Raw genomic sequence first — 16,319 nt, forward strand, 5'->3', positions numbered from 1 at the left:
ACTAATCAAACTTCGTGGATTAGTCTGCGGGCCAGTCTGCGGGCCGCGAGTTTGAGACCCCTGATAGCAATAGCTCTAAGTCATCACCACTGGCTTGAAAAAACAGAGAGAGCTATCATCCAAAAACTGTTGCTAGGGAGACTAGGTAAAAATACCACTTCATATTAACAAGTGAGGAAACTAAGGAAAATAAGGAGCACAGGATGTGGTATCCCGATGGAAGAAATTTATTTAATCTGAGGCATCTAACCGCAGTGAAGACCTTTAAAGGCTCCACCTGGGGCGGGCTAAGCCACTGGTCTCACTTTCGTCCTTCCTTGCCACCAACCGAAAATGAGCAGAGCAGGACTTGACTACGACAGATTGGGATTACTATTTCTGGCCTTTATCTTTCCGAGCCTATCTCAAATTTTTCAACACCAAGATAAAGGTGCTTCCGGAAGAATTGCATGGTGGGACTTGTAGTTCTTACAGTTACGACCAGCCTCCTTCGTAGAGCGTTCATTGGCTCCCAGGTCTCCGCCCCCTTCCCTCACCGTCCGTCGGTGTCTCACGTACACACACGCAACACGTGCCAACACCCCCCTCCCTAGGCCTAGGACGCAGGCGCGCGCACGCTCCCCGGGCTCGGTAGGCGGGTGGGGGAGGGATGGGGAGAAGGAGGAGGAGGGGAGGGAGGGAGAGGGGTTAAGGTATCTACTCTCTTGGGTAGACGGCAGTGGGCCACTAACAGCTCGAAGGCCTGGTGACTGCGAGGCCGGTGAACTCTGCCCTGGGCCGAGGGTCGCGGTCGGGTCCGGAGCCTGGTCAGCGCACCCTGCGAGGAGGAGTCGGCCCACTGAGACTCGGAGGACAGCAGGGGAGAAGCCCCGGCCTAGGCCCCGCGGACATGTCCGGCTGCGGCGCTTGTAGTTGCGGAGCAGTCGCCGCGCGGCTCATCTCTTCCTCGCTCGCCTCCGCGCAGAGAGGTACTACTTTGTTACCACTGGGTCCGGAGTGTGCCGGCCGACGTGGGGACCCCGGGGAGAGCCAGAGGCCCACCCGACCGCGAGGGTGAGGGATGCGGGGCGCTTCGCCGGCCCCCCCACCCCCACCAACTTTCCCCGTGGAATGGGGCTCTGCCAACCTCTGGAGCAGCTGTTTCTCAGTTTTGAAGTATAACCCCTGAGTTCCCCGGCCCGCGCACTTTCAGGCCCCCGGACTTGAGGGCCGGAATGTGGCCGCTTCGCAGACACCCTGAAAGGCACCAAATGCTCCTCCTTTCGTTAGATCCCCAGACCGTACTCAGAGCTCCAGAGACTGCCGTCAGCCCCTGCTGCGGCTCCTCTTCCGGACCGCGACCGGGTTCCCCTCGAGCCGGTCGGGAGCTGAGAGAAGGGCTCGGGTGAGGGGCTGCCACGGTCGGAGCCTTGGGGCCGCGGGGCGCCGAGCAGGCCGTCGTGGCCGCGGAGCGCGCGAGACCCGCGGCGTCACTGTCATTGTGCGGCCGCTTACGCCGGACAGAAACAGGTCTCAGAGCACTTACTTCCTGGCGCCCGGAAAACTCCCTGGGCCCGCAGGAAAGCGTCCGGGAGAGTCGGGAAAGTCCCCCAGGAATTAAGTACTGAGATCGCTCAGCAGTTGTTTTTCCAGCTTGACAGTTCCAGATAGTTTCTTAAGCGTGGCGCTTGTTTACCTTTGCTTTCTGTGTATCAGGAGCTGTGACAGTGGCACTCCAGCCAGGAGATTCCAGAAAAGAAAGCCTTCTTTTCTCTTCCCCGAATCTGTGAATATCAGGCTATGAGGCTAGATCCTCTTATAATCACTAACTTATAAACAAATTTATTTTAATTTGGTTTGTCAGCTTATGACCCTTGGATAAAATTTTTAAAAAACCCTTTTCCTAAATTTTAGGTTAATTATAAAACTTCAGTAAGTGTACATTTTCTGACAGTTTATTTCATGGAGGAATTAAATGAAAATGTGGGCAGAAACATTTTGTAAAATGATATATGTGCAAAGGAGTGAATTTAGTCCCAAGATCTTGTTAAACCTGAGCAAGTATATGTCCCTATTCCAGGAATTTGAGTTGCAAACACTTGAAAGTTATACTTGATTTTATTGACTTGGCGTATATATGTTGAGGGTCTACTATGAGCCGGGCTGTTTTGGTGCTGGATATAGTGTGATGAACAAGTCTTCACCTTCAATTTTTTTTAAAGACTTTATTACTGATTTTAGAGAGAGGAGAGAGAGAGAGCGAAAGGCAGGGGGGTGGAGCGTAAGCATCAACTCAGTACGTAATTGTTTCTAGTATGTACCAGACCTCCAGAGACCTCAGCAATTCCAGGTGGAGGCTTTATCCACTGTGCCACCACAGATTGTTTTTAGAAGTGGATAAAGTATATGTGTGTTCAAGACCATTATAGAATTTAATATTTTTGCGCGACAAACAGCAAGAGATTTTCACATTGATATAGGACTTTCCCAAGAGTTAATTACATAAAATGCTTATTTTCTTTTTTTCATTTTTTCTGAAGCTGGAAACGGGGAGAGACAGACAGACTCCCGCATGCGCCGGACCGGGATCCACCCGGCATGCCCACTATGGGGCGACGCTCTGCCCACCAGGGGGCGATGCTCTGCCCATCCTGGGCGTCGCCATGTTGCGACCAGAGCCACTCTAGCGCCTGAGGCAGAGGCTGAGGAGCCATCCCCAGCTCCCGGGCCATCTTTGCTCCAATGGAGCCTTGGCTGCGGGAGGGGAAGAGAGAGACAGAGAGGAAAGCGCGGCGGAGGGGTGGAGAAGCAAATGGGCGCTTCTCCTGTGTGCCCTGGCCGGGAATCAAACCCGGGTCCTAGCATTAAGGATTTATAAAACTCCAGGAGGATTGTTTTTATTTGGAATTCCTGGAAAGAGGAAGAAAGGCAAAAGAGAAAAGTCAGAATTGAACTTTAGCTAGTTTATTATTCCTATAAATAATAGAATTAAGAATTTTAACATAAGACAAAAAAAACTTGATCAAAATAATCTAACAAATTGTAAAATGAATGAAGAATAAAAGGGAGCCTGTTTTCTCTCCCACCTCCCAACCGCCCCTCTCCTTCCCCCAGGCGTATATTCTTGCTTTTTTTTCCCTTCTCAACTCCGAGGGCCCTTTTGCCTCTGTAGCTTGTTTCCTGAGCCGATGCTGCCTAGCTGGCTCACTTCTACTTTTCTGACTTTCTAAATAAACTTTTGCTTGTATTTGAAATAAATAAATAAATAAATAAGTAAATAAATAAAGGGGACATTTCAGAGCTGCTTTCAAGTACAGTGTTATTCTCTATTTCTACTCATGTTAATTTTAGACTTAAGAAATTTTATATGGTAGTTTATGAACAATTATTTGGTAAATTGTCATACTAGATACTGGATGTATTTTCCTAATGGGTTATGTGTATCCTACCTAGTATGTTTTTCCTCTTCAGTTTTTTTGAATATGAAACCTATAATAAAGTAGAAATTTTAAGTAATTTTCTACCAAAGTTGCTGGTATTTTCCAGTTTTAATGTATATTTTTTTAAAATGTACTTTGCATATGTAAGTCATTTTGTTTTCTAAATATGTGTATTTGGAAATGCTTGATTCCATTTAAAAGAGTCTGAATGGCACTATTTGGTCTGAATTTGGCTGTGAAAATTAAGGGATCACGTGCTTTCTGTCCTTGTCTATATAAAAGGTGTCACCTCATGAGGCTGTAATGATGTGAAGATGCCCATACATGTTGTCCATAATTTTCATGATAGTTATGTAATGTGCCTAGACTTTAATTTTAGTTCTCTCTCGCTCTTACTCTCGCTCGCTGCAGTTAAATACAGTACAATTTAAACAAGGCAGAGTGAATAAATGATATAGCATCTTTATCGCAAATTTTTTTTTTAAGTGACAGAGAGAGAGTCAAAGAGAGATAGTTAGGGACAGACAGGAACAGAGAGAGATGAGAAGCATCATTAGGTTTTTGTTGCGACACCTTAGTTGTTCATTGATTGCCTTCTCATATGTGCCTTGACCGTGGGGCTGCAGCAGACTGAGTGACCCCTTGCTCGAGCCAGGGACCTTGAGCCAAAGCTCATGAGCTTTGCTCAAACCAGATATGCCCGCGCTCAAGCTGGCTACCTTGGGGTCTCAAACCTGGGTGCTCCACATCCCAGTCAGTCACTCTATCCACTGCGCCACCACCCGGTCAGGCCAAACTATTTTTTAATCAACATTTCTCTTTTCTTGGCATATTCATCTTCAAACCTTAGTGACAAACCTTAGTGACTAACCTTAGTGACACACCATCAAACATTTTTAAACTCAAGGAAAGCTATCAAAAGAAGGATGCTATTTTTTCTTTTAAGATACTCTGAATTCATGGAACAATAACTTGAGCATAAAATAATTTTGAGACTGATAAAAGCAATAAGCATGTACTAAGTTGCTGGTTTTGTTTGTGAGGTTTGAATTTTTTTTTCCCAATTTGTGGTAAAGGTTAGAGGCCAAGTGTTTAAGCAAGCGTTTAACTTGATTTGCCATTTCATCAATTGTTATGCACTTAAATATTGTCACTGCAAATAATTAAAGATGTTTTATTCTTTCACTCTAAAATATGAGTTAAAGAGTGGTTTATCTTTTAAACTGAATCATTTGTATGTTTTTGGAAAATACTTAATTAGGCAAATATTTAAAAGTTGAAATAACTCTCCTAGTTTTTTGTTTTTTTTTAATTCTGAAGCTGGAAACGGGAAGAGACAGTCAGTCAGACTCCCGCATGCGCCTGACCGGGATCCACCCGGCACGCCCACTACGGGCCGGGGAAGCTCTGCCCACCAGGGGGCGATGCTCTGCCCCTCGTGGGGGGGGGGGGGTCGCTCTGCCGGGACCAGAGCCACTCTAGCGCCTGGGGCAGAGGCCAAGGAGCCATCCCCAGCGCCCCGGCCATCTTTGCTCCAATGGAGCCTTGGCTGCTGGGGGGGGGGGGGGAGAGACAGAGAGGAAGGGGGGGTGGAGAAGCAAATGGGCGCTTCTCCTATGTGCCCTGGCCGGGAATCGAACCCGGGTCCCCCGCACACCAGGCCGACGCTCTACCGCTGAGCCAACCGGCCAGGGCCTCTCCTAGTTTTTAATAACCTGAAATAAGTGTACCTTACTCTAATATTTAAGTTACATTGAAACTTAGAAAGCTTTATCTGTATGACAGAAGTTTTATAAATGGTTTAATTTTTAACTGTCTTTTTGTCATTGCTGCCAAGTAGTCTTTCAAAATATACTTTACAGAAATATTTCCCTTTTTGGTTTTAGGGTTTTTCATTCTAGGTTTATAGGCCTCCAAAGGGATCTAGGGATATAAATCAGAGATTCTGTGAACTTTATTTTCACAAATCTTCACATGAAACACAGCATTTTCTTAAATTTTTAATGCATGCAACAAACCACAGTAGTAGCAGTGAATTTGTTATTAATCAAAATCACAAATATTTTCATATCACATTACAACTGCATATATCTCAAACATATACTTTTCACATCTTTGAAATCATGGTAGTTATTAAAAAAGCTATTAGATCTTATTTAATTTTGTTAGTAAAGAAGGATATTTTAAAAATATTTTTTTATTTTTTTAGAAAGGAAGTTCTTTTTTTAAAAAAAATTATTTTTTACAGAGACAGTAAGTCAGAGAGAGGGATAGACAGGGACAGACAGACAGGAACAGAGAGAGATGAGAAGCATCAATCATCAGCTCTTCATCGCGTGTTGCAACATCCTAGTTGTTCATTGACTGCTTTCTCATATGTGCCCTGACCATGGGCCTTCAGCAGACTGGGTAACCCCTTGCTGGAGCCAGTGACCTTGGGTTCAAGCTGGTGGGCTTTTTGCTCAAACCAGATGAGCCTGCGCTCAAGCTGGTGACCTCGGGGTCTCGAACTTGGGTCCTCCGCATCCCAGTCCGACGCTCCATCCACTGCACCACAGCCCGGTCAGGCTAAAAAAATATTTTGATAACTACTTCAGTGTAATTACTTTTCTTTGTTAGATATTTTATTCTATACATTTAAAAACATTCTGAGCCTGACCTGTGGTGGCACAGTGAATAAAGCATCGACCTGGAATGTTGAGGTCGCAGGTTCGGAACCCTGGGTTTACTTGGTAAAGACACATATGGGAGTTGATGCTTCCTACTCCTCCCTCCTTACTGTCACTGTGTCTGTCTCCTCTCCAAAATGAATAAATAAGGTCTTTAAAAAATAAAATGTTGCCTGACCTGTGGTGGCGCAGTGGATGAAGCGTCGACCTGGAGATGTTGAGGTTGCCAGTTCGGAACCCTGGGCTTGCCTGGTCGGGGCACGTGTGGGAGTTGATGCTTCCAGTTCCTCCCCACCTTCTCTCTCTGTCTCTCCCTCTCCCTTTCTCTCTCCTCTCTAAAATGAATAAATAAAATTTAAAAAAAAAGTTAATTAAACAAAAACATTATTCTGAGAAGGGGCCTGTTCATAGACTTCCCCAGACTGTTAAAGGAGTTCATGACACAGAAAGGGTTATAAACTGATTAGTTTGCTGCAGTGATTTCTGTGACAATTTATATGATTGGTGAGTGACTGGTTATTTAATTGTTTAGTGGTTTAAAAAGTGTGGTCCCAAACCAGCAGTATCGGCATCACCTGAGAACTTGTTAGAAATACATTCTTGGCCTGGTCAGGTAGTTCAGTTTGTTAGAGCATTATCCTGATATGCCACGGTTGCAGTTTGATCCTGGGTCAGGGCACATACAAGACTCAATCAAAGAATGCATATATAAGTGGAATTAGAAAAATTGGTGTTTCTCTCTTCCCCTCTCCCCCATCTCCCCTCTCTCACTCCTTTCCCCCCCCTCTCTCCTCTCCTCTCTCTTTCTCTCCTCACTCCCCTCCTCTCTCTAAAATCAATAAAGTAAAAAATAAGAAAGAAATGCATTCTTGTGTCCCATTTCATACTTTTTGAATCAAAACAGGGAAGACCTTCTGCAATCTGTTTTAATAAGCTCTCCAGGTGATTCTGATACGTGCTTAAATTTGAGAACCATGGGTATAGTATTTATGGCATCTTGTTACTAGTCTATAGATTATAGGAATTTAAAACAGCAATATAGTACCATACCATCAGGGCCAGCAAAGAAATTCTTAAATTTAGAAGTTTAAATGATACCATGTTTATCAGGTAGTATTTTTTTTTTTTAGGGAGAGAGGAGGGAAGAAAGATGAGGAGCATCAACTCATAGTTACAGCACCTTATTTGTTCATATGTGCCTTTACTGGGGTGCTCAAGCCAAGCCAGTGACCCCTTGCTCAATCCAACAACTTTGGACTCAAGCCACTGACCATGGGGTCATGTCTATGATCCCACGCTCAAGCTGGTGACCCCACACTCAAGCCAGTGACCTCGGGGTTCTGAACGTGGGTTCTTATCCCAGGCTGGCAGTTTATCCACTGCACCACCGCCTGGTAAGGCTCAGATAGTATTTTTTGTGGTGACTATATAGATGCATTGGTTTCATATGTTACTTGATAAGTTATTTAAGGGGAAGGATGTATTTTTCTATTCAAGTAGACTTTAATTTTTATTTCATTTAAATTTTCAAAGATATTTTTTCAGCTTATTTTCTAATAAATACTGTAAATTGTTAAACACTGTTTTAAAAGATATATTTTATTGTAAATGGGAAATAATATACTATATGTGGTACTTCATTGTTCTAAATATCCAAGTACAAATAGCCTCACATAATTTTGTTATAATTTTTGTTTTCTTTGTGAATACATTGTATTAGCTCAATTAAAACATGCTTACATGACCAGGCAGTGGTGTAGTGGATAGAACATCGGTCTGGGTTGTTGAGGACCCAGGCTCAAAACCCCGAGGTTGCCAGCTTGAGCACAAGCTTATCTAGCTTGAGCACGAGCTCGCCAGCTTGAGTACAGGGTCACTGGCTAGAGTGCGAGGTCATAGACATAACCCCCTGGTCGCTAACTTGAGCCCAAAGGTCTTCGGCTTGAAGCCCAAGGTTTCTGGCTTGAGCAACGGAATCACTGGCTCAGCTGGACACCCCCCCCCATATGTCCCCCCTAACAAGACACATATGAGAAAGCAATCGATGAACAACTAAAGTTCCACAAAGATAAGTTAATGCTTCTCATCTCTCTCCCCTCCTGTGTCTGTCTCTCTCTCACTACATAGGTTATAATTTTATTTTGCTACTTTTTATATTATTATGAACATTTTCAAACACACAAAGTAGAACAATGAACTGCCAAATACCTGTCGTCCAGCCTCAATGTCCATTTAACTCTGCATTATTGATTTCATCTATCCCTCTCCCCCATTACTTTTTCTAGACCTTTTTATATTGTCATAGTCTTTAAATCATATTATATCCTTGGACAAACATTAGTGTTTAGCTTAAAATTTATGAACTGTCTTAAAATGGCTGTTGTCATTTCCTGTAAAAAATAGAAATATTACACTTGAGAAAATTTGAAATGTCTTTTGAAAACATTACTTAAAAGAAAATCAAATGTAGTTTCTTTTCTTACTATATTTAAGTTTAATAATGTTAAGGAAAATTCTACAGTCTATAGATTAGGGACTTGGGGGTGTTATAAATCTAAACAATTCTGGTATTTTTTGTGAATTTATGTACAGATGAGAAAACTGGTATTTTTTGTGAATTTATGTACAGATGAGAAAACTTGGTTCCTCTTATTTATATCTTTCCTGAGAAGTTTAGTGGGTTCATTTTTGTACTTTGTGGAACAGGTGATGGCGCAGGGGGAGCGATCTTCAACCTTTTTTATCCCATGGCACATATAAACTAATCACTACAATTATGTGGCGCACCAAAAAATACATTTTTTGCCAACTTTATAAAAAATAGGTATAATTTGCCTGACCTGTGGTGGCGCAGTGGATAAAGCGTTGACCTGGAATGCTGAGGTTGTCGGTTCAAAACCCTGGGCTTGCCCGGTCAAGGCACATATGGGAGTTGAAGCTTCCTGCTCCTCCCCCCTTTCTCTCTCTCTCTCTCTCCTCTAAAATGAATAAATAAAAATAATTTTAAAAATAGGTATAATTTGATTGGTTTACCAAAAAAAAGATAGTAATTACCTACCCTTTTTAGTCCGAGGTGACTTTAAAAAAATGAGGTGCCCATACTTGTATGTAAGGATTTCTGGTATCAAGAATTAACCAGTCAAACTTTGTGACCAACCAATAAGATGCAACTCTATTATATGACCTATATATTTATGGTTCAAGACAGGGCATTCACACTGGACTGCTGCCGTTGTGTTGGCTGCTTTTTTTTTTTAATTTGACAGTTTAATGGAAAAGAGCTTGTACCCCGATTAAATAGTTAGGTATTGCGTGTTTTTAACTAATAAGAACACTTGATCTTAGCTGAAAGACTGAGAAATGAGGGTATTGTGTGTTTTAAAAATTTTTGCAGCATACCAGTTGAAAATCGTTGGGCTAGGGTGATCTAAAGAAACTAGTTCTAACATTGTACACTATTGGAAAAATTGGAATTAAAGCTAGTTACATGATTAAGCAATTGTTTTTGACTCGTTTGAAGGACATAATTTTAAACCACTTTTTGCCTTTGGATACAATACCCAATAAGTGTATGATCTCTTAAAAGACAGAAATAAAAATGTAAAACCTGAGTTGAGAATTTTTCAGGGAATACAATGAGGGAGGCAAAAACCTGCTTCTTAAATTTATTTAAGTACTGTATTAACATTAATACACATATTCTTTTTATTATTTATTACCCCCTAACAGCACTCTGGTAAACTGCTGGGAAACTTTCTTCTTGGCTATTCATTAATGTAGGTTAGCTTATGCAAGGTTCTGGGTATCCCTGGTCCTGAAATCTGTGGAATTTTGTTTAATTAAGTGCCATTCAGTTTTCTTGTGTACGAAACACTTTTTTTTTTTTTTTTTTTTTTAAATTTTAGGAAACACTCTTAAAGACCAGCTTGGGAAATTGCCCCACAGTATGCAGTATATAGCTCTCTTGCCATTGCCTATAATTGTTTTGGGATTTATTTTGTATTTATATAAGTAAAACGAGGGGTCAGCAAACAATGACCCCATGGACCAAGGATGGCCACACCTGTTTGTTTATATGTTGTTTACATTTACTTTCCTGTTACAGGCAGAGTAGTTGTGACTTAGACTATGTCGCCCCCAAAGCAGAAACTATTTACTGTCCTGACCTTTTACAGAAAAGGTTTGCCAAATAATAACTTATATTCCTTTAAAGACTTTTAACTTTATGTCAAAACGTTAAAATCTTTGAAAACAAAATGGTTACACAGCATTTATTGAATTATATTTTTCTGTAAGATTGAAATATTTCATTGAAATGTTTGTTTTAATGAACAACACATGACTTTTTAAAAAATATTATATATTGCAAGCAACACTCTGTGGCAGATGCAAAACTGTCTGACACAATTTCAGCTTGCTATACTAACAAAGTCTAACCTATTCGGGTACTCTCTCCTCCATGAGACAAACCTTTATATAGACTTAGACAATGTAAAAATATATATATATTACCCTAGTATAACCAAAGAGACAGACAAGAATTCACGTCAACTGATTATTCTCAATGTTAGAAATAAGAATAAGAATATAGGATATAAATGGCCATTTCTTCCTACAAGTGAGGCAGATTTTGAACTACTTATTTTAATCTTTGAAAGAGTCACTTTATTCACTTTCAAAGGACAGGGCGGGGAAGGAATCCTTATTTACCTGGAATCTGTCCAAGGCGCAGGTCTGGCCTGTTTTTGAGAAGGCTTTGCCTCTGATGGTATCATCACTATTTTCTTTACCAGTTTGTACTACTGTGAAAACTATAGCTTTTTTTTAACCTTCTTTATGCTTAAGGGATTTTTGTTTCTAGGGGATTTATTGAAAGCATGGTAATATTTGATGTGTAGATAATAAATTTTATTACATTTTCAGGTATTTCTTGTGGTCGCATTCATATACCCGTTTTAGGAAGGCTTGGGACCTTTGAAACTTATATTCTACGAAGAGTTCCTTTTAGAGCCTTTACAGAAACACCAGCATACTTAGCCTCAAAAGATGGAACAAGTAAAGATGGCTCTGGAGATGGAAATAAGGTATTCTGTTTTTATTGACATCTATATACATATTTGAGTTCCTAGGTAATTAAATGTGATAAAAGTACTCTGTATCCCATTGGTTTATATATGTTTTCTGTGGGAAATCTGAAATACATAAAGTGAGCTGAAGACTTGTATGTAATTTTATTTTGTTTTCAGTTTTAACCATAAAATCATTTTATAAATTGCATTTAAGCTGTAATTTAAAAGTTGTAACAACCCAAAGTAGTAAAGTAGCTTCATTAAATAACCTATGTAGTCAATCTCTTGGGTTGAATTATGAATAGCCATCATTTCCTGCTTTCACACAACTTTTACAACTCATAATAGTATAAACCCACTTCATCCTCTATTTAAATAAAATTCTTGGATATCTCTATGACAATGCTGGGCTTCTTTATAGGTAGCAAGTAGATGGTTGGTGATTGTATTGGGTTGTTGGTGAATTACTACCAATTTTTATATTATATGAATTTTACTGACACTTGAGTTAATATTATATAGGAGACAAAATGCTCAGTTCTTTCATATTCGCACTTAATCCTAACAGTGAGTCTCTGACGTAGGTGATGTTATCTTCATTTTAGAGATGAAAAAAGTTAGATTCAAGAAAGTTAAGAATTACTCCTTGCTGTGATGATAACTCCCTATTCAATTTCATGGAAATGTAGGTTTATTGGGTAGTTTCTTTACTTATTGTAATTTTTTTCTCCTTAGTTCTTATTAAACTATTGATTATACATGCTGGCACACACCTACATTTACCAGCAATAGTAGAGATATAAATTATGCAAATAATTCCGTTCTAGAAATTATAAAAATTGTACGATTAATTATAAACTATGTGTGTATGTGTGAATATATATATATGTATATATATACTTTTTTGTTTGTGAGAGAGAGAGAGAGACAGGCAGGCAGGCAGGAAAGGAGAGCAATGAGAAGCATCAACTCATATTTGCAGCACTTTAGTTGTTCATTGATTGCTTCTCATACGTGCCTTGACTGAGGGGCTCAAGCCGAGCCAGTGACTCCTTGTTCAAGCCAGTGACATGGGGTCATGTCGATAATCCCACGCCCAAGCTGGTGACCCTACGCTCATGCTGGTGAGCCTGCACTCAAGCCAGATGAGCCCTCACTCAACCCGGTGACCTTGGGGTTTCGAACCTGGGACCTCAGCATCCCAGATTGATGCTTTATCCACTGTGCCACCACCGGTCAGGCTATAAAACTATATTGTTTATATTTAAATTTACATATAAAATGGTTGCCTGAAAGTAATAATTGATACTCTTTTTTTTCCTTCTCCAAAAACATTAGAAATCAGTGAGTGAGGGAAGCAGTAAGAAATCAGGCTCTGGGAATTCTGGGAAAGGTGGAAACCAGCTGCGCTGTCCTAAATGTGGTGACTTGTGCACACATGTAGAGACCTTTGTGTGTAAGTATTACTTCTGTTGTTCTTTTTCTCTACCTTTTCTGTAATTTAACTGCATATAAATATATAAAATTAAAAAAAATATATATATAAATTATATAAGCCAGGGTTATTTTCTTCCTGAACTTACATAATTTCCTCTTATGTTCACCAGACACTAAAAATCCCCAAGACTAATAATATTTTGCACTGTGGTATAGGGAGAGTTTAAGAAATCTATTTTCTTTATTTTGCTTATGTGTGTTGATTTTAACTTTGGATTTTATGAATTTTTTAACTTTAACTTTTTATTATCTTTTAATTCAGTTTATATGATATGCATCTGTGAAAGAATTCAAATTTATTGAATGAAAGACTTTGCTTATGATTTACAAAACAGTTGAAAAACAAGTTTGTTGAAGTGGTAGCATTTAGTGAATTAAATAGTACAGTTCTGTAGGAGGGATCTGTAATTGATGTACATTTCATTGAAAAAAACAGTTTTAGGTCACCATGCAGATTTATACAATAATCAAATGCAGAAAAACACAAGGCCCTGGCCAATTGGCTCAGTGGATAGAACATCTGCCTAGCATGTGGATGTACTGGTTCAATCCCCAGTCAGGGCACACATGAGAAGGAACCATCTGCTTCTCTTCCCTTCCCATCCCTTCCCTTTCCCCCTTCTCTCTCTCTTACCCTTCCGCAGCGAGTGGCTTAGTTGGTTGGAGTGTCAGCCTCGGGTGCTGTGGATAGCTTGGTTGATTCGAGCATCAGCCCCAGATGGTATTGCCAGTGGATCCTGGTCAGGGTGCTTGCAGGGTCTCTATTTCCCCTCCTCTCACTTAAAAAAAAAAGGAAAGAAAAAGAAAACACAAGAAAGTAAAGTTCTACATGATCCCAACTGGGCTACCCTTTCCTTGATCATAAGAGAACCAAATGATTTTAGAAGCTAAAGCTATTAAGTTCACAGAAGTGTAATACACTTAACAAAGACTTTTTATTTTTAAGAAAAAAGTATGTTTTCTAATTTTCTCTTAGCATAAATTTTCATTCTATTCAGTGGAACCAAAACCTCTTGAACCCCTTTCACTGTCATCCAAAACTTGAACTTCCTGTTTCTGGGTGAAAAATCCGTTCACAAATGAGTTGTACAATTTGTTCACCCTTTTTTACTTCAGACTTTTCTGTGCCAAAATTAAACAGTACAACAATATTTCATCTGTAATCTTCATTTATGACACCAGTTCCTACATCTATGAAGTGTTTTGCAGTCAAGCCAGAATGTGGAAGTACTTTTCCATAGCATCTAGGAGAAAGAGCTGTCTAAATGTCCGTTTACACAGAGTTTTCTCCTAGGGTACTGTATAGTCCTAGGCACTGTACAGGTCATAGCCCGCAGCCTGCACAGACCCCTTGTTAAGGGCAGTGGCTTGCTCTGAGAGCCAGGTAAAGCCACTTGCTGGGAGAGATGGCAAGTGTCTCTCCAGAGCACAGCATGGCAGAGCAGAAGGGGGATGAGAGGTGGCAGCAGAGGGAATGAGAGGGCACAGGGTTGGATCTTGTGAATTTTTGTGCATGTAACCATTAAGCTGTAGAAGAACCAAGGCTTATTTATTCTGTATTTATTATTTCATTCTTGACATACCTATTGATCATCTCATAAAACTGGAGAGGTCAGTCATTCAAGTATTAAGGTATTTTTCTTCTCTGAGTACTTATCAGAGGAGTTATGCTCTCAATTCTAGGAAATATATCTGATAATCATTAATGAATCAGACACTAAGAGAAGGAAGAAATCAACAGTTCTACTTTTGCTGTTAGTATTAACAACTCTGAAATGCAAAGATGTTACTACAGATATTTTGTTTAGTGAATCAAATAACTAATTTCCTACATGATTAGAGTTAATGGTAATGACTCAAGAGTAAATTACCATTATATTACTGTGTCAACCTTCCTATACAGCCCAATTATGAAAAGGTTGATGGTAAGGTTTGGCAGAAGTTTCAGTTTCTGATGATTAGCTGGAGAGGATTCTCTGTATTCTAACCTAAATATTGAGACTTCAGTTACAGTTTTACATATATAGGCAGTATTAATTGGCCACTATATGAAAAAGTACTACATGTAGCATGTTTTGACAGTTTTGGAAAGACTATTAAAGTAATTCCAGTCTGTAGCTGGAATGTTATAGGTTCTGATTGTAGTTTTTACCTAGTAGAGATCAAAGAGAAAAATCAGTCAGAATGAATTATTAATTTGGATTGCAAAATAAAATTAAAATGGTAGAACTACATGATGTAACTTCTGTATAATATTTGCTGTTAACAAAATTTGGTATAATATCTAAAAAAGTCAACTTATAATGGCAGCATCATATTCTATATATTTTAATCAAGAAATTTCCCCCTTTTTCCAGAGAAAGATTTCAACTCCTATAGATCTAGGAGTAATTTCTTAGAGTAGAAAAGCAAAGGAACTAACATTTGATGCCTATATATTTTATTCTCACTATCTTTTATCAGGACAGAAAATATCCATATTTTTATCAGTGAAGAAGCTGAAATTGATTGAGCAAGTTTAAATAACATCTAAGGTCACACAGAGCACTCAAGATTTGCTTTTCAGAAGTCCCTATCCCATATATTTCTAGCAACTGGAATTTTTTGGCCTTGATGTTAACTTTATTTTTCTTTAATGCAGTGTTTTCAAAACCTACCAGGCCACTGTTGTTTAACAGTAAATTAAGTGAACACTGAGGGTGACTGTTAACCATAGATTCCCTTCTTTCCTAGAGATTAAGATTCTGTAGATGTTGGGTAGGATCCTAGAATCTGTAAATGTAACAGTGAGATCAAGTGTGGGAAACACTCTATATTCAGTTCTGAGGTGTTCCATTTCCTTTGGGAGTTCTAATAGGGTAGGGGGATATAGAAGAAAAGAGTAAAAGAAGAATACATATATGTAATTTAGTAAGCAAGCCTCTGTTGAGTCAGACACTGCTAGGCTCAGAAGTCACAACTGAACATGACACTCACTGTTCTTGTCCAGTGGATCTTTACTACTGAGGAGTAACAGATCCTCCTTTGATTTTGTTGATCCATAATAAAAGTCTCTTCAGAATGCATCCCTTTTGAATGCAGTGGATTTTCTGTGTCTACTCATTGAAAATTGGGTCATTGTAGTTCGAAATGGTTTTGTTTAATCTCAGACTATTCATTTTGTTTGAATCTGTATTTGTTTAGTTACTAGTTCATAAACATCTTTTTATGTGCTTTTAGTTATAGTTCTTTTGTGAATGGCCTATTTAGATAATTGTCTACTTTCTGTCACTTTTAATTAATTTTTAAAAGATTTTATTATTCATTTTTTGGGGGGGAGAGAGAAATAGAATGGGAGGAGGAGCAGGAAACATCAACTCTCATATGTGCCTTGACCAGGCAATCCCAGGGTTTCAAACTGGCAATCTCAGCATTCCAGGTAGACACACTTCATTTACATTTTTAATTATTTTATTATTATTTTTTTTTACAGTGACAGAGAGAGAGACAGATAGGGACAGACAGGAACGGAGAGAGATGAGAAGCATCAATCATCAGTTTTTCGTTGTGACACCTTAGTTGTTCATTGATTGCTCTCTCATATGTGCCTTGACCGTGGGCCTTCAGCAGACCGAGTAACCCCTTCCTTGAAGTGAGCCTTGCTCAAACCAGATGAGCCCGCGCTC

General features: G+C 39.7%; 1 protein-coding gene, 1 non-coding gene and 1 pseudogene across 3 annotated transcripts in view; 2 read left to right on the forward strand and 1 right to left on the reverse strand.

Annotated features, from left to right (window-relative positions):
* Window positions 1-665: 665 nt before the first annotated feature.
* The window catches only part of CLPX (caseinolytic mitochondrial matrix peptidase chaperone subunit X), a 48,031-nt gene continuing 32,377 nt past the window's right edge, over window positions 666-16,319 (forward strand). For both annotated transcript variants that reach the window (XM_066388376.1, XM_066388378.1), the window contains exons 1-3: window positions 666-968; window positions 11,012-11,172; window positions 12,496-12,613. In XM_066388376.1, the coding sequence (XP_066244473.1) occupies window positions 890-968; window positions 11,012-11,172; window positions 12,496-12,613 (358 nt within the window). In that variant the 5' untranslated portion in view covers window positions 666-889. The remainder of the gene's footprint in view (window positions 969-11,011; window positions 11,173-12,495; window positions 12,614-16,319) is intronic.
* LOC136377930 (small nucleolar RNA SNORA28) lies at window positions 10,456-10,579 on the forward strand. The gene has a single exon (XR_010746533.1). It is a non-coding gene; the product is annotated as a small nucleolar RNA SNORA28 (small nucleolar RNA).
* LOC136375864 (deoxyuridine 5'-triphosphate nucleotidohydrolase pseudogene) lies at window positions 13,645-14,169 on the reverse strand (annotated as a pseudogene).

The sequence above is a fragment of the Saccopteryx leptura genome, chromosome 6 (genome assembly GCF_036850995.1).
Source record: "Saccopteryx leptura isolate mSacLep1 chromosome 6, mSacLep1_pri_phased_curated, whole genome shotgun sequence".
NCBI lineage: Eukaryota > Metazoa > Chordata > Mammalia > Chiroptera > Emballonuridae > Saccopteryx > Saccopteryx leptura.